The sequence below is a fragment of the Gopherus flavomarginatus genome, chromosome 3, assembly GCF_025201925.1.
Source record: "Gopherus flavomarginatus isolate rGopFla2 chromosome 3, rGopFla2.mat.asm, whole genome shotgun sequence".
Classification (NCBI taxonomy): Eukaryota; Metazoa; Chordata; order Testudines; family Testudinidae; genus Gopherus; species Gopherus flavomarginatus.
This window is the reverse complement of record NC_066619.1, coordinates 148,985,210-149,002,128: the sequence shown is the minus strand read 5'-3', so window position 1 is coordinate 149,002,128 and position 16,919 is coordinate 148,985,210. Positions and strand designations below refer to the sequence as shown.

Below are 16,919 nucleotides of genomic sequence, written 5' to 3'. Positions count from 1 at the left end.
AACACTTATGTAGACTGGCCAGATTTCTGAAAAGGCGGAGGACTGAGCCTTCCCCACTGATCTCAATAGGCACTGCTGTAAACTGAGCTCTTTAGAAAATCTAGCCTTTAATCTCCAAGGATCTGAGCCTGCAAGGTGCTGAGCACCTCCTGTGAAGTCGAGGATGCTCAGCACCTTGCCGGAAGAGCAACCAATGAGCTTTGAGCCTGTGCTGACAGTTCTTTGAAATTGGACACAATGAATGTATGCACTTCAAATTACCAAAGGGGGGAAAAGAATCCCCAACCCAACCTCGTGTGGTGTATGGGGGAAAAAAGAGAACAAAAATAATAGCTCTCAGTCTGTAAGGCCCATCATACAAATACATTACAGCTAGAGGGAATGTATTATACAGTGAGCATGTCTAGTTCCAGGGGTACCCAGAGATTGCTGTCTTATATGGAGCGGTTCAAAATTCTTCACAGGTTTTCTGGAAGAAACCCTGGGGAAAAAGTCTTATTAGAATGTCTTAAAGCTGTCTGTACAGATATCCCGTCCTCTCTAGGATGGCATGATTATTTTATTTGCTGAGACATTGATTTCTGAGCATGGGACATCTTAAATGAAAACCACAAAATGTATTTTACTTCTTTCCTAAGTTGTGTCTAAGAGCGAGTGAAAAAGCAATACTTTGATGGTTTCCAAAGCAGAGAGAGAAGCCAGAAGATCTGTTAGGTCTAATACATTGAGCAAGGAAAATAACTATCTGACCAATGCTGCTTCTAGAGAAATCCATGGCCAAAATGGCCTCATTCTTTTCTGCACAAATATTTTAAACATGTACCACATATTATCATGAAAATCTCCCATCTCTCTCTTGTGTTTTTTTAAATAATTCATGAGAAAATAGCTCATGAGTGTTTATTGTTGTCTCTCTCACTAAGGCTATGTCTACACTGCAGCGGGGGTAACTTCCAGCTAGAGGAGCCATGCCGGCACTAGCTCTGCTCAAGCTGACAGGCTAAAAATAGCGTGGCCAAGGCGGTGTGGGCTGTGGCTCGGGCTACCTGCCCAAGTTCAGTGCCACCTGAGATCCCAGCTGCTGGCCCATGCAGCCCCAGCCACGCTGCTGTTTCTAGCACGCCAGCTTGAGCAGAGCTAGCTCATGAATGTCTAGCTGAGCCGGGAATCCCACCTCCCCGCTGCAGTGAAGAGGGCCTCTAAAGATGTATGTTAAAAAGAAATGGGAAGGGGATGAATATTTGCTGGAAGAATTTAGTCTCCGGTTCCTCTCTTGCAGTCTGCAGACCTGGATTCTTCAAGGCCTCTCCCCAGAGCCCATCCTGCAGTAAATGCCCCCCTCACAGCTACACGCACGAGGAAGCATCCACCTCCTGTCTGTGTGAAGAACGCTATTTCAGAAGGGAGTCGGACCCACCCACCATGGCCTGTACAAGTAAGCACACACTGTGTATCTTTTAATCCGTTTGCGCTGTTGCACACAAGGAATGGGCACAACGACACTAAAGAAAGTGCTTTTACAGGCTTTTGGCTGATCCTGACCTGGCTTGTGCTAGTTTTACACTGCTGTAATCCTCTGGCTTCATCTAAATTACTCCGGGTTTACACCACTGGTCTTGAGAGCAGAATCAGGGCTCTTGGCCTCTAAAGTAGGGATTTGATCCAGAAGGTGTTTGTGGAGTTTAGCATGTAGAACTGAACGTGCAGCATCTAGAATTGCATGCTGCTGGTGTGTGTTTGTGTTGTAAACTACAGTTATTTAGCTATAGATCTAGGTAGACACACTATATATGGGTGCCACTTAGTGTCATGAGTTATTCTATTTCCCAATAGTCAGCTTGAGCAACCAGAGAAATAATGAGGTGTCTAGCACTCCTAGCTACTTTGGGATAGTGATATTGGTGGGAGCTACTGACTGTCCAAAGCTACCGCAAAGAAAGAAACTCTATGTCCACAATATTCAGTGGATGGGGGAGGCAAATATTGTAGGGGGAGAAATAACAAGCAGTTTGGTATGTTGGGAGCTGGAAACAGAGGAGAGGGAGGGGGCAAATGATAGTTTTCAATCACTCTTTTCCCCAGAAAGTATGAAGCTACCCTTTCATCTGCAGCTTGTAGACCAGTAGCTGCATCTTGGCCACTTCCTCTTCTAAATACTTTGACCCTGGTCCTGCAAAGACTTACGCTTACACACATGCATAACCTCACCCTGTCAGAAGTCCCACTGAAGTCAGCTTACCACGGTGCATAAGGTTAGGAATGCACACACATCTTTGCAGGATGAGAGCTTTCACTGGGAACTGGACAATATTCCAGATGGAATTTTATAGTAGAAAGGGAGTTGAAAGGAACTGAAAAAGTACCTGAGCTTCTATGGTTGGGAACAGGCAGAAGTGACCCTCCGAGATGGAAGAGGGATAATAAAAAGCCACTATATTCAGAACAGCTGGGACAAGGTGAAGAAGGAGCTTCTGCTCTCCATTTTTCTCCTCTCCTTCTACCAGGGACTGTTTTCAGCAGTAGAAGGTTAGATGTCATGATGGCCCTAGAAGAGCTGTGCACCAGTCAGCACCCTACTGTTCTGCACCGTGACACCGTGATTATTTGACTAGCACCCTCGCTGCAGAAAACAGGACAGGCAGCAGTTCCCAGGGCAGGTTCTAAGCTAGGCTGGATAAAATGACAGAAGCACCTTGGGAGAGAGGTGTTAGGGGCTGTAGGGAGAAGTGGGAATAAGTAAGGGCCTGGGGTCGGGGCATCAGGAATGCTTCCCACTCATGTCTCCCAATGAACCCTGATGCTCTTTCTGGCCACTTCCAATTCGCTCTCGGTTTTGGCCCCGATCCTGTCAGCTGCTGCACACCAATGAGCCCCTTTGCCTCCAGGGGCTCCAGGCACTGGAAGGGATGGCTCACGCAGAACAGCCGGAGGATCGGCGTCTGACCTAGGAGCACTGAACGTCTCTCCGCTTGGTTTTCACAGTAGAAGGTGACTTGAAACGTGCTACTATCTTGAAAGGGCCGTGCGACTCCAGGGTGGGAAGGGGGAGCCTCACATCATTTGTGATAGGCAATGCTGCATTAAGATCACAGGCAGCTAGATGGAAGAAGAGTCCAGCTAGTGAAATCCTGGTGTTGTCGGGGGGGGGGGGGAGAGGAGAAAAAAATCTTTTAAATAAAGATGTTCCAAACATATATAAAAAGCTAGTTATACGCGTAGGCCGGTTCACAAAGGGGCTTCAGGCAAGTTAGCTGCCCAGCTTCCATTGAAAGTCAGTGGCCAGTGAGTGGCTAATTCCCTTGGGTTTCTGTGACAATCCCAGCTGTATAGTGGAAGAGTACATATGTTAAATAGGTCCTATTCTGCCAGCAGAATAAGGCATGCCAGGTTGTGCGTTAGTAGGGTTTGGGGGTATTCCTTGGGCAGATGAAAGTTACAACACCTATAATCTGCAACAAACCCCCTACCAACACACACCAATTTGTGGCTCATTGCTCTGTGTTACTTTAGTGTGAGGACACAGATACAAAGAACCAGGCCTTAAGCAGCAACTAGAGAACTTGGTCACCAGGAAGTTCTCACCTATTTATTAAGCTCCCTTCTACAACACGTCCTGGTCCTCTCTGGTGAAACTGTGGACCTCGATGACCACTCCACAGTTACATACAGGAAAAAACAATCCTGCATCATGTTTGATTGACAAGAGTCATTTGTTAGGCCTGGTCTACCCTGGTGGTGGTGGTGGGGGGGGGTCGATGTAAGTATAGAGTAGCTGAAGTCGACATATCTTATTTCGACTTATCTCCCGTACTTATGGCGCGGGATTGACGGCTGTGGCTCCTCCATCGACTCCACTACCGCCGCTCGCCCTGGTGGAGTTCGGAAGTCGACGAGAGTGTGTTCGGGGATCGATATATCACATCTAGATGAGATGCGATATATATTGATCCCCGATAAATCGATCGCTACCGGCCTATCTGGCGGGTAGTCTGGACGTACCCTCAGAGCCACTAAGTTTCTGTTGTTTACTTCTTCAGAAGTTAATAGAATCATCAAAATGTAGGGCCTCAAGAAGTCATCTAGTCCAGCCCTCTGCACTAAGAGATTTCATCAACTTGAAATCTAGTAAAAGGGGTCTTAAAATTAGTTTTAAGTATTACATTGCCAAGTCTCCCTGCCAGTATTTATGGTTTTATAATGATGCCTTCTTGGCTTTTTTCAAAATGCTTGTCAGTTCCATGTTGCTATGTGAAAGACCCACACAAACAGGGGAAACTGATTAACTCACCATAAAAGCGAAACAGAAACTGATCATAGATGAAGGGCTGTCAAATGCTCAAAGGAATAACAAAAAAGGAGTCGAGAAAGATGTTTTGTTCTTTAATTTCTTTAAGTTCTAGTTTCTTAGAACTGAAATTTGTAACAATAAGTAATAATTTTTTAATGTGATTTTAAAATCGATGATGCACTGTTAAATTTTGGAAAAATGTTCTCAGTCAAACTCTGTGTCTTTTTCTCAGGGAATTTTGTGAAAATTATTATTCACTTCCCAGAAGATAAATAGCTTTTAAAAATAAAATGATAGCTTTCTGTCCTCTTTGGGACATCAATTTAAAAGGAAATAAAAATAAAAAAAACAACGGATACACTTTTGAAATTTATGGCCATAGTGGAGAAGTTTTCAAATGGTATAAAATGTAACGTAAAACAGAAGTTTCTGATTAGACCATTTCAGGGAATATTTTGCCCTCAGAAAAAAATTCACAATTCCCTTTAATGTGCGTTGTGTGTAAGTATCAGAGAGCAGAATTTGTCTCTGAGAATGTATTTAAAAACACACACACATTGATTTAATATTTCAGATTTATTGTCCATGAAAGAAAATCTGGACTTTGTCTTCAGCCAGTTTCATTTTGAGTCAGTAAATCATGATCTGGGGTGGGTAAGTCAATATCTGCTTAATATACAAGTTAGCTGTCTTTTTTTTATTATGATTATTTTGGTAAACTAACTTTTTTGTCCCTGACAAAGAGAGGTAATAAATAAAATTGTACTATCTGAGCAGATAGCAGGTTTCCTGATCCTCAGAAAATAAAATAGCATTTTGTTCTCACCACTGTGATTTTTTTCAAAGTGGAGCACAGTTTCAAGATTCTTCAAATAGTACTTGTTAGATTTCTCCAAACTACGAAAGACCATTCGTAGAGCCCCTTTGAGAAGGCCAATTTTATCGGTTATGGAGTGCCAGTGACTTCAAAGCATTGCTATTGAAATTGATGGTTTTAAGCCTTCCAGAAGAGCAGCTGACTCTTCTGTACAGAGCAAGTAAAAAACTCTGGCAACTTTAGTAAAGTAATAATTTACCTACTGTTAAAGACACATTGTCCAATAAGTGTTTCTTGACCTTGACTTCCTCCTCCCGCACTCAACATTCCCCCTTAGTTTATTAGTATACGTGAAGAGTCATCACATAGTGGAAAGAAAAACTGGGCAATTTAACTGGTCAAAGGTAGTTGTGTTCAATGCATTTAACTCAGCACGACTCCAGGCCTGAATTTCTGTAGTTTCCGTTGTATAGGTATGACGGGCTGAAAGTTGTTTTAACTGTTCATGTGCTATGATGCCATTAGCTAAATCATGCTGGATGCCTTTGGGGTGGTTTGTGAGTGTTAACGTGGAATCCATAAAGATTCTCAGATACTTTTGAGGGAGTGCTCACTGCAAATTGCCACAGTTTGTATGAGTTTGTTCTTTGCATCGGTTTAATTTTTGTTTTCTGGTTTGAATAATATGCCATAGTTATCATTAGAATGACTGTTGTTCATTTGCATGAAAAACTCCCTTTGGCTACAGTAGGAGTTGCACACAGGGCCACCCAGAGGATTCAGGGGGCCTGGGGCAAAGTGGGGGAGCTGCGGTGTTTGTACTCACCCGGCGGTGGTCCGGGGCTTCGGCGGCATTTAGGCAGTGGGGAGCCCCTCAGTCGCTCCACGTCTTCGGCAGCACTGAAGGGCTCCCTGCCACTGAAATGCGCCGAAGACCCGGAGCAACTGAAGGGCCCCCTGCCGCCGAAGACCTGGACCACTGCCAGGTCAGGGCTCGCAAGGCATTTCAGCAGCGGAGGGCCCTTCAATCACTCCGTGTCTTTTGCAGCACTGAAGGCCGCACCACCACCACCACCAAAAACCCAGACCGCCGCTGGGCCAGAGCTTGCAGGGGCCCTGTGGGGCCCAGGGCCTGGGGCAAATTGTCCCACTTGCCCCCGCCCCCCAGGGGTGGCCCTGGTTGCACATATGCTGCAATTCATTCCATATACTTCTGTCCTGCAATGATTTGAGCATATGCTTTATTTTAAGATGCCATTGGCTTAAATGGGACCACTCACGTGCTTAAAGCTATGTGTGTGCATAAACATTTGCAGGATTCAGTTCTTACTAGCCTCTTCAACTCCACCTCTTTGGACTCAGAGCAGACACACAAAGACAAATTTTCAGCAATGGCTCCTTCAATTGCATGGCCAAATAGGTGCTTAGACGCTCAACTAACTGCCTATGTGTGCAGTTAAGGCAGTCTGTTTTAAAAACATAATCCACAGAATTGAATATATAACTCCGAAAAAGCTGAGTTGCACTTTCCTAAGCTGTTCTTTTTGTTTTCATTTTGCATGAAGGGTTTTTTTTGTTTTGTTTTGTTTTGTTTTTTTGGTGAGGGCAAATTTCTCTTAGAATTGGCTAAAATGTTATCTCCTAGGAGAATCAGAGCAGCTTGAGCTGAAATAGCGCACGTGCTGCAAATTGCTACAAGGTTTCCCAATGAGTTTTATCAATTTTACGGACATAAAAAAAGAAAATAGGAAAAAGTAGCTAGGGAAACCGTTTATTGTTTACAAAATAATTGCAAGTTCACAGAATTACCTATTTGAAATATTTAAATATTATAGCCATATGACTAGAATCACACAGAGTCAGGAAATGCAGTTAAATAAATCTACATGCACTTTCTGGGGAGAGGAGGAGGCACGTTGGAGCTGGCTTCCAAGGAGATATTCACTGATTTTAGCACCTACAGGAATTTTGCACCCAGTTTCCATTCAGACTGAATGGGAATTAGGTGCCTAACTCCCTTAGGCTTTTGAAAATCCCAGTTACACCATGACTCAAAACCAGCGAAACTCTTTCATAAATGTTCTTTTCTTCCTCCTGCATCATAACGCAGTTAATGTACAATGTGCAGATCTGTTGTTAAGATCACCAGCATGTTGTATGCTACTGCCATCCTTCTGTACAAAATTATCCTTTCACATCACATCAGAGGAGAATTTTGTCCTCAGTCTCCAAGGCAAATTTATAAAAAAATATTTCCTAAAACAGGGTTTGGCTGGTATTTTTACTCCTCCAAAATGAATATCTGTTGATAACTCAATAGGATTTGAAAAAGAAAATGTGATCTTGCGATTGTTATAACCTGGCCAGAAAAAGGCCATATGTCCTTCGTTTCATGCATTGCCCTTAGCCCATGTGTGACAGTCCCATTGGCTTCACTGGGAGTTCCACCATAGAGTGTCGCCAAGAATTTCATAAGTAACTAGGGATTTGGGATGCCTCAATTTTCAGATGTCCAACTTGATCGTCCTGAAAGGGATCTGATTTTCAGAGAGCACATGGCCAGCATTTCCTACCAGTCAGCGTCTCTGAGGGTGTCTCAAGCCGGACACCCAAAAATGGAGGCTTCCAGAATCATTAGTCACTTTTGAAAATCTTGGCTTGAATGTCTGATATGGCCCATGGCAAAGAAGTACCATTCTTATGGGAGCTGCGAAAAGCTGCATCAGCACTTTTTAACCCTTGAACACCCTTCCCCGGGCGAGGCAGACATCCTAAGCGTTGACATTCTGCAAAATAAGAAACTGGAGAGTAGCCATTCAAACATCTTGCCATGCAACACTTTGTCGAGGCAGAGGAAAAGGCTGCTGTTTTAGTACATGGATGCAGTAATATCACTTACAGTCTGGGTAGGCTATTTCTTCGGTATGTGTTGTTCTCCAGGATCTGGAGCTAGATCCACAAGGGCATGTCTAGAACAGAGCTAGATCCACACAGCATGTGTCTCAACCGGAGTGAGATCTGCACATGGTATGTCTAGACGGGAGCTAGATCCACACAGGGTATGTCTAGACGGGAGCTAGATCCACACAGGGTATGTCTAGACGGGCGCGAGATCCACACGAGGTATGTCCAGACCAGGGCTAAATCCACATGGGGTATGTCTAGACCGGGGCTATATTCACACGGGGTATGTCTAGACCGGGGCTATATTCACACGGGGTATGTCTAGACCGGGGCTATATTCACACGGGGTACGTCTAGACCGGAGCTGGATCCACACGGGGTACGTCTAGACCGGAGCTGGATCCACACGGGGTACGTCTAGTCTGGAGCTGGATCCACACGGAGTGTGTCTACACTGCAGCTGGACGGTTCTTCACAGCTCGACTTGACTGACATGTGCTTGCTTTGATTGAGCTAGTGCACTGAAATCAGCGGCGTGGACATGGAGACGCAGACAGCTCAGTGGACTAGCCGCCCAAGTACAGGCCCCGTCCAAGGTCTGCATTCAGGCAGCAAATCTGAGCCTCTTCCCGTGCTGTCGCCTCTTTGCTGCTATATTTAGCATGCTCATCATTGTCTCTCTCTCCCCAAGCTGGGAACTGCAGCTGCCAGCTGCCATGCAAACGTACCTTTAGGGTGAAACCTTGACCCCACTGAAATCAATGGCAAAACCCTCAATGACTTCAGTGGGGCCAGGATTTCAGCCTTGATGCCTGCTCTCTTGGCTGGCAGGGGCTTGGAGCACATCCAAGGGAACATGCTTGGTAGGATACTCTTCCCTGTCTTCCTGGATCAGATGGGTGGGTGGGTCCCAACACGCACACTTCAAAGCGAGGAGGGACAGCTAAGAGTGACCCCCCATTGCCCCTGCCAGCCCTTCAGCTGCTGCTGTGCACTGGCTGCAGGTGCCCCATGGCATGCGAACCGTGCAGCCCCTCTTTTCAGCCTAGAGAGTAGCGCAGAGCAGGATGGACAAGAATGCTATTTTCACCCTGTGTTTTTCTCACTTTACTTTACAAACCAGGACCCCCCTCAGCTCCTCGGAATGCCATCTCAAATGTTAACGAGACTAGTGTCTTCCTGGAATGGATTCCCCCGGCTGACACTGGTGGAAGGAAAGATGTGTCTTATTATATTGCATGCAAGAAGTGCGGCTCCCCCTCGGGGCTGTGTGAGGCGTGTGGCAGTCATGTCAGGTACCTCCCCCAGCAAATCGGCCTGAAAAACACCTCTGTCATGATGGTGGACCTGCTTGCTCACACAAACTATACCTTTGAAATTGAGGCAGTGAACGGAGTGTCCGACCAGAGCCCTGCAGCGCGGCAGTATGTAGCTGTAAATGTAACCACAAATCAGGCAGGTAAGTGGAATTTCAAAAGGGCTAAGACTCTGGGGTGGGGGGCCTTGGCCATTCCGTGAGGTGGAACCAGGGCCGACGAGAGGGGAGAGAAGCTGGTACAAATTACCGGAGCCCGGCAGTCTGGAAGGGGGCCCGGGGCCCAGCTTCCCTGGTTTCGTCGGCCCTTACTGAGGGACCCGAACAAATTTTTTCACCGGGGCCTGAACCCGCCCTCGGCCGCCCTGCGTGGAACTCCCATTGAAATAAGTGGAAGTAGCAAGACTGGGCCTTGAATCCTTTCATATGCATACGGTTGTGGTCCCCCCCTTCCCCTCCGTGTTTCACAGAATAATTCTTGCAGCCTTGGAACACCAGGAATGTTCCCTCTCAGCAGGGTGCATTTTGGTCGGGGTTTTTTGTTTTTAATTAGGCACGGAGAATCATTCATAGCTTAACGTTTCCATGTCTTCATCCACTAAAACAAGGGCAACGTAATCGTCTCTCTTATTGGTGGAGGGACGTCATAGCGGGAACTTTTAGATTTCAGGTGTAGTGCAGTTTAAATGGACTCGCTGGTTTAGCAAATGGCTAATTGATCTTGGAGCGGCAGCTGGAGTGAAAGTGAAAAGATAGAGGCCGCCCCAGTGCCCCTTTAGCATCGCAGTGAAAAACCAAACAGATTCGGGATGGGGAGGTGTTGCTAGCTCAGGTCAGGGATGTCACTGCTCATTGTCTCATTTCAGTTTTGCATTGTGCAAATGAAGATAGTGGGGAATTTTTTCCCCCTTACCCAGTGGTAGGCTCTGTGCACAGACAGGGAGCAGAGGGAATAAAGAGCCTGACCCACCTTGCACAGGCCATGTAAAGCCCAAGCAAATTTACATAGTTTGTACTCAGGAAGCACAGACACACCAAGGGGGTCAAGGAAGGGGCAGCCATGGTTATGCCCAGTACACAGGATGCAGCACCGTATGCACCCTTCTCTGCATCTCATACACCCTGGTAGGCACTGTGGTCAGAGCCCTCAAAAGTCCTACCATGTTCTGCCTCTCTTCGCTCTCCCTCCCTTAAAGCTGCTGTATTGCAAATGATCTTCCTTACTGGAAGGCTGAATGTGGAACCCATGCAGTCAGCTTCCTGCAATCCCAGGAGCATGAGGTGCTCCTTCCTGCAAGGGCTTAGTACCCTGCTTCTCAAGCATAGCCAGCTAATGGCATTTGGGAGCATGGACCCAGCCTTAAGAGCCACACTGAGGGCTGGTCTACACTACGGGGGGAAATGGATCTTAGATACGCAACTTCAGCTACGTGAATAACGTAGCTGAAGTTGAATATCTAAGATCGGATTATTCACCGCGTGGGATCGATGTCTGCGGCTCCCCCTGTCAAGTTCTGGAATCGATATAAGCGTGCTCAGGGATCAATATATCGCGTTGATATATCGATCCCCGAGCAATCGATTTTAACCTGCCAGTACGGTGGGTAGTCTAGACGTAGCCTCAGAGCTCTCGCAAATACATTTCATTGCTCTGCTGCTGGATTCCCAAGCCAGCCTTTCCTGCTCCTTTTAAAGGAAATGCTCTTATTGGAGAAATCTGGCACGAGTTACCAAGTGACAAACAAATTTCAGAGTCCTGGCTGCAAAGCAGAAGGACGCAAGGCTGAGCAGGATTAAGTTTCATTAGAACAGCACAGGTACACGTTTGTAGGTTCAGCAGCCACCCGAGAGGCCATTGATGTGTTGTAACTAATCAAGTCAGTGCCCCGGTAATTAATTTGGATTGCTGATGTGTCAGGCAAAGCATGCGAATGTAGCTCGAGGAGAGGAAATAAAAGCACTGTTGGGTTACTGCTCACTGCTGATTGACGTGGCAGGAAGCCTTCAAGGGTAGCACTGGCAGATGCCAGCATGACACCTGCAAAAACACCTGATTTATTCAAATAAACAAGTGTCATGACCATTAACGAAATTTACCATTGTCCCCATCACAAAGCCTGCTGCCAGCAGTTCTCTTCTTGGGCGAAATAGGTTATTGGGTTGACTCTAGCATTTCATAAACAGCAGTGGAGGTTTCCCTGATGCGCTGAGCTAAATGCACATAAAGATTGATAAATGTAGCAGTAGGTGAGATGATCAAATATGAACGATCCCCACTTTCTGTAAAGAAACGCTTCCACCTTGTGAATTATGCCCAAATCTTCCAGTAGTTGTATTAGGAGTTATATGCATAGCTGACTCTCTGTGCAGTGAGATAAGAATATACCCACTATACAGTTATTACCAGATCTTTTGTGGGGAAATCGTAGCCTGTTGGTTTGGATGATAAATGCAGCTCATGTCAAAAAATAATGGAAGTTATAGCCCTGATTCGCCAGTGTGATATTCTGGATTTACGCCAGCATAACTGCATTGTGATCAGTGGAATCACACTGTAGCAGAACTGGAGTAACATCATGGCAAAATGGACTCTATGTGTTTATTTCATTGTGCAGTCTTGAAGCGACATCTTTATGCTTCCTCTGTTTGATTCAGTATGTGACGTTTGCACAATCCATTACGCATGCACATAGGCATTGTAGAGCCCTGTCCAAATTAAACAATAGCGCCAGGAGAATGCAGTATTTCTGGTTCAACCTTCAGTCCTTATTCAGAAGATGAGCAAGAGTTATTTGCATGAGCTAAAAGTAGCTGGATTTATATATCAAACATTCCCCTGAAAGAGCCTGGAAGTTTAGGTTGTTTCCAGCTGCTTTAGATACCCTTAGATGTCAAAGGTTAGAGGATCCTTTGCACTGGGAGATAGAGCTAGAGGGGGGGATTTTACAAGTGGGAATTACTCACCTTGACTTTCCATAGGAATTGGACATCTGACTGCTCTTCGTGCCTTTGGAAAACTCCTTTGTGGCTACTAAACAAGATGTGTGCACATAGGACCCTGTAGTTGTCTTCTCCCCTACCCCCTGCCACCACAACTGCAGTATACCAGTCGCTCACCCTGAGATCGCAAACGTGTGACCCCCAGAGACAGGCTGTAGGCTTTATACACCTCCAGCTCCCACGGAACTCAGTGAGAGTTCTCTGTGCCTTAAGATGGGGTGAGTGGACACAGTCAGAGATCAAGGGTCTAATTCTCCATTCTATGACACCCATTGCATGCCAGCATGGAACTAAGCTTGCATGAAACTAGTGGAGTGGGTTAGAGAATCAGACTCCTACTGGGTTGGTATGAGGACTGAACTGGGGAAAAAAGAACTCTTGCTATAAGAAATACTGGCCCATGGAAATTAAAAATGGCACGTCATGCTGATAGATACTTACTAAGCAGCATCGCAGATGGATTGCCTGGTTTTGTTCTTTCATTTTTGCTGTGTCAATCCCAAGACCTTGCTAATTTCAGAACTTTAAAAAATGCACAAACAGCAGGATGTTGGACGCACCAGGTGTTTTTTATATATGAAACCTTTGGCAACAAAGAGTGTGTATCTGGTTTTAGATTCCTGTAGGGATTGTTTCCTGAAAAATTTGTTTATTTCTTAAGTAATTTCTCTCTCTCTCTCTCTCTCTTTTTCTTTTTTTTAAACTGGCACCAGTAGTCAGTCTAGCATTTTCAGACTGATGTAATTTTCCTTTCTGACTGCAAGACATGTGTGAACCGTCTCGATTCAAAATTAGATTTGATAGTACAAGAAAAATAGCTAGTTCTGTGTGCAAGATGAAAAAAATATTACAGTAAGCTGGGAGATGAAACTGATTAGCTAACTCTGCTGATCAGTGTATGGAATCCAAAAATGATTTTCTGCTGAAGAAGTTGAGTGATTAAATGATTAATTTATGACTGTCTATCGGTATTAACAACATTGTCACAAACACAATACCGTTGCAGTCTCTAGGAGAAGGATAATAAAGAATCGTGCTTTCATGAAACTGTTTCTAAGAACTGCTGTACTGGGTCAAACCACTGGTCCATCTAGCCCCATGTTCTGTCTCTGACAGTGACCAGTACCAGAGCTTCAAGGGGAGCGTACAGAGCAGGGCCATTGGAGTGATCAGAGGTTTAGGGTCACCCGGAGCATGAGGTTGCATCTCTGGCCATCCTAGCTAACAGTAATTGATGGAGCTATCCTGCATAAACTTATCTAGTTCTTTTTTGAACCCTGTTATATTTTTGGCCATCATAACATCCAATGGCAATAAGTTCCCCAGGTTAATTGCGTGTGGGGTGAAGAAATATGTCCTCTTGTTTGAATTAAACCTGTTGCCTATTAATAGTGGGAAAGACTAAATAACACTTCTCCATTCACTTTTTCCGCACCCTTCATGGTTTTATAGACCTCTATCATATCTCCGCCCTCTTTAGCATCTCTTTTCTAACCTGAACAGCCTGAATCTTTTTTAGTCTCTCCTCATACAGAAGCCATTCCATGCCCTTGATCATCTTTGCGTTTCTCTGAACTTTTTCCAGTTCTCCTATATCCTTTTTGAGAGGGGGCAACAAGAACTGGACACAGTATTCAAGGTGTGAGCATACGATGGATTTATATAGTGGCAGTATGATATTTTCCTAATACGCCTTTTTGACTACTGCTGTGCATTCAGCTGAAGTTTTCAGAGACTCACTCAAGACTCCAAGATTTCTTTCTTGGTAACGGCTAATTTAAACACCACCATTATATATATGCAATTGGGATTATTTTTTCCAGTGTGCACTACTTTGCACTTATCAACACTGAATTTCACCAGCCATTTTATTATCCAAGGACCCAGTTTTGTGAGATCCTCCTATAACTCCTCACAGACAGCTTTGGACTTAACTATATTGAATAATTTTGTATCATCTGCACACTTTGCCACCTCACTGTTCACGCCCTTTTCTAGATCACTAATGAGTATGTTGAACAGCACCTGTTCAAGATATTAAAAAATAGGAGCCTAAAATTAGGCTCTTAATTCCCTTTTTAGAGTCCTATATAAAAGCCTGGTTTTCTGAAGTGCTGAGCACCAACTGACTCCCTGTTCCCTGCTCCTGGAGGAGGCAGCAAAGGAAGAAGGAATGTAGGGGGAAAGGAGGTAGCAGAGGACATTAACCATTCAAAGGGAACATGCAGAGTCAGAGGGGTAGAATAACAGACTATCAGGGTTGGAAGGGACCTCAGGAGATCATCTAGTCCAACCCCTGCTCAAAGCAGGACCAATCCCTAGACAGATTTTTCCCCCAGATCCCTAAATGGCCCCTTCAAGTATTGAGCTCATAACTGTGGGGTTAGCAGGCCAATGCTCAAACCACTGAGCTATCCCTCCCACCCCAAGGGAGAAGGATAATCTTTAAATAGCAAACTGGGCCCAAAATTAGTATTGAAGCACCTTAGGCCCAAACTTTTCATTCCCTGGAGTGCCCTGCCTCATCCTGTAGATGCTGTCTTCTAGAGTGGATGAAGTAGGGATCCTTCAGCAGGGGTCGGCACCACCATGTGGTGCGTTGGACACTTGATAAAATTACTGTCCTTAGCGATGGACATTCGGGGGTGGGGTATGTCATTCAGTCATTCCATTTTTGGAAAAAATTACCATGGGCCTCAAAATTTTTACCATGGACTCTTGTGTCCATGTACGGACACGTTACTGGCCCTTGTCCTTCAGAGAACAGTCTTCATCACTGCATAGTTCAGATCTATTCCCTGGGTGAGGCAGGGGTCCACGGAGGTGGGGAAACTACTTTGTGGTCCTGTAATTAAAGGTGGTGACATAACGCATTTGCCCAAGCATCTGAATTAAGGTTTCATGGACAGATTGTGCATCATGTATCTAGGTCAGGCAAGACTTGTGCAGAGAACATCTACAATCTACTTTGAGTATTCATTGTTTTTAGTGAGAACCAAACTAGTATGGAGCCTGTGTGTTTTACTCCATGTTGTGAGATTTCCTGGTGGGAGGGGTGTATTAGCATGGTTGTTCCCTAGAGGCTGGAGCTAGCTAACCCTGATTAGAGAACGAGCTATATCTGGGAGAGATCACGGAGATTGTCCCATAAGGAGCAGCAGAAGCCTATGATCGTGTGTGTGTGTGTAAATGGTGGAGAGGCTACAGAGTGTGAAAGGTTCCTGCAGGGAAGACCCTGAGACCAAGGGAGCTGTGACTCAGAAGAGCTGCTGTGAACAGAAGGCTCCTTCTAGAGACCCTGACTGAAAGACGAATTTCGGCTTGGAAGCCAGAACCAGACTGCTGAGGAAGCTTCAGCCAGGTAGAGCCTGGGAGTCCTGGGCCTAGCTCCTGCTGGAGACCCAAGGATTTGGGGCCTGGAAACCAGGGGGACAGAGGAAGGCTGAGATCCAGCCAGGTAAAGCCAGAGAGACTTTGAGCTAGGACCTAGCTCTGGGAAAAGGGCTAGGGGCTCCTTATGTGAAGGGGGAGAGCCGGGGTTAGGGTTGGAGGGTCAATATGTAAAGACTCGATAAATGAGACCCTAGGAAGGGACAGTGGTAGTTACCTGTGGACTGTGAGGTATTCAGGGGCCCTCAGAGGAAATGGTAGCAGGGCACTGTAGAGGCACCTCTGGCTATGAGTGGGTGCTCGGGAGGTGGCTGGCCCTGTTACAGAGGGATATTTAAAGTTAGGAACATTGCAACGAAAAAAACCTAACCTAACCAAACTGCTGTATGAGAATCCCTTTGCGCCAATTCAGAGAAATCAGAACCTCTTAACTCACTCAGAATTGGATGGTCCTCGCCCGCGCTTATTGTTTGCTATGGCAGTCGGACAGTTGGTACATTATCGGTCCAAGCGCTCTCAGAGCCGAAATGTGCCTGACAAGCACTGCCCTGCAGAGGGACACCACCCCAATGGGTGTTTGGAGTTTGTGTGTGCCTCAGGGATGATGTATGGTCTTTCCCCAAACTCCCTGTGGCCCAGTCTGCAGGCTGTACTGTCGCCAGCTTGCTCAGTGGGCAGGTGGGGAAGGGAGTGGGGCCACAGTCTGGTTTTCCTTTCCCCACTGAGGTGTCTGACACGCCGCAGAGAGGAACAGCACCTGTGCTCCCCTGACCAGTTGTGGCTGCTTGTTATGCAAGCTGCACCAGATGAGAAGTTTCCTTGTTCTCCCAGCAGGCCTGAATAAGGGCATGCAGTGCGAAGGCCCTCAGTGTATCCCACACACCCTCAGACGTGCTGGCAGTATTTGCTGCTTAGGCCCTGGGACAGGCTGGGCCAATTCAGATATAATTCCTCTGGATGGCTCTGGGGTGTCGCTTGCCCTATAGAGATTACCCTGCCATCCTTTCCACAGGCTGCTTCTCAGTCACGTTCTCGTCCCATCCCACCCCCCCTCTTTCAACCTGGAAGCAGTGACTCCGCTCCCTAGTGAGGCTCTGGTGCATGGATGCAAGAGCCGGAGGATTGTTTTGGCGCCCTCCCTCCACCAGTGCACCAACTCCAGGGTGGCCAAAGTTTCTTCTACAATGGGTATAGCTGTAAAAGCT

At 46.0% G+C, this 16,919-nt stretch overlaps 1 protein-coding gene across 12 annotated transcripts in view; it reads left to right on the top strand.

The window, feature by feature from the left end:
* Nucleotides 1-16,919, top strand: part of EPHA5 (EPH receptor A5) — a 420,893-nt gene that overhangs the window by 191,208 nt on the left and 212,766 nt on the right. For 8 of the 12 annotated variants that reach the window (XR_007773661.1, XM_050948222.1, XM_050948227.1 and 5 more), the window contains exons 4-5: nucleotides 1,280-1,435; nucleotides 9,133-9,468. The exons of 2 other annotated variants lie outside the window; for them this stretch is intronic. Coding sequence is in view for 9 of the 10 variants with exons in the window: in XM_050948222.1 (XP_050804179.1) it covers nucleotides 1,280-1,435; nucleotides 9,133-9,468 (492 nt within the window). In the remaining variant the exon portion in view is untranslated. The remainder of the gene's footprint in view (nucleotides 1-1,279; nucleotides 1,436-9,132; nucleotides 9,469-16,919) is intronic. 2 more of the 12 variants (XM_050948228.1, XM_050948229.1) reach the window with 1 other exon arrangement.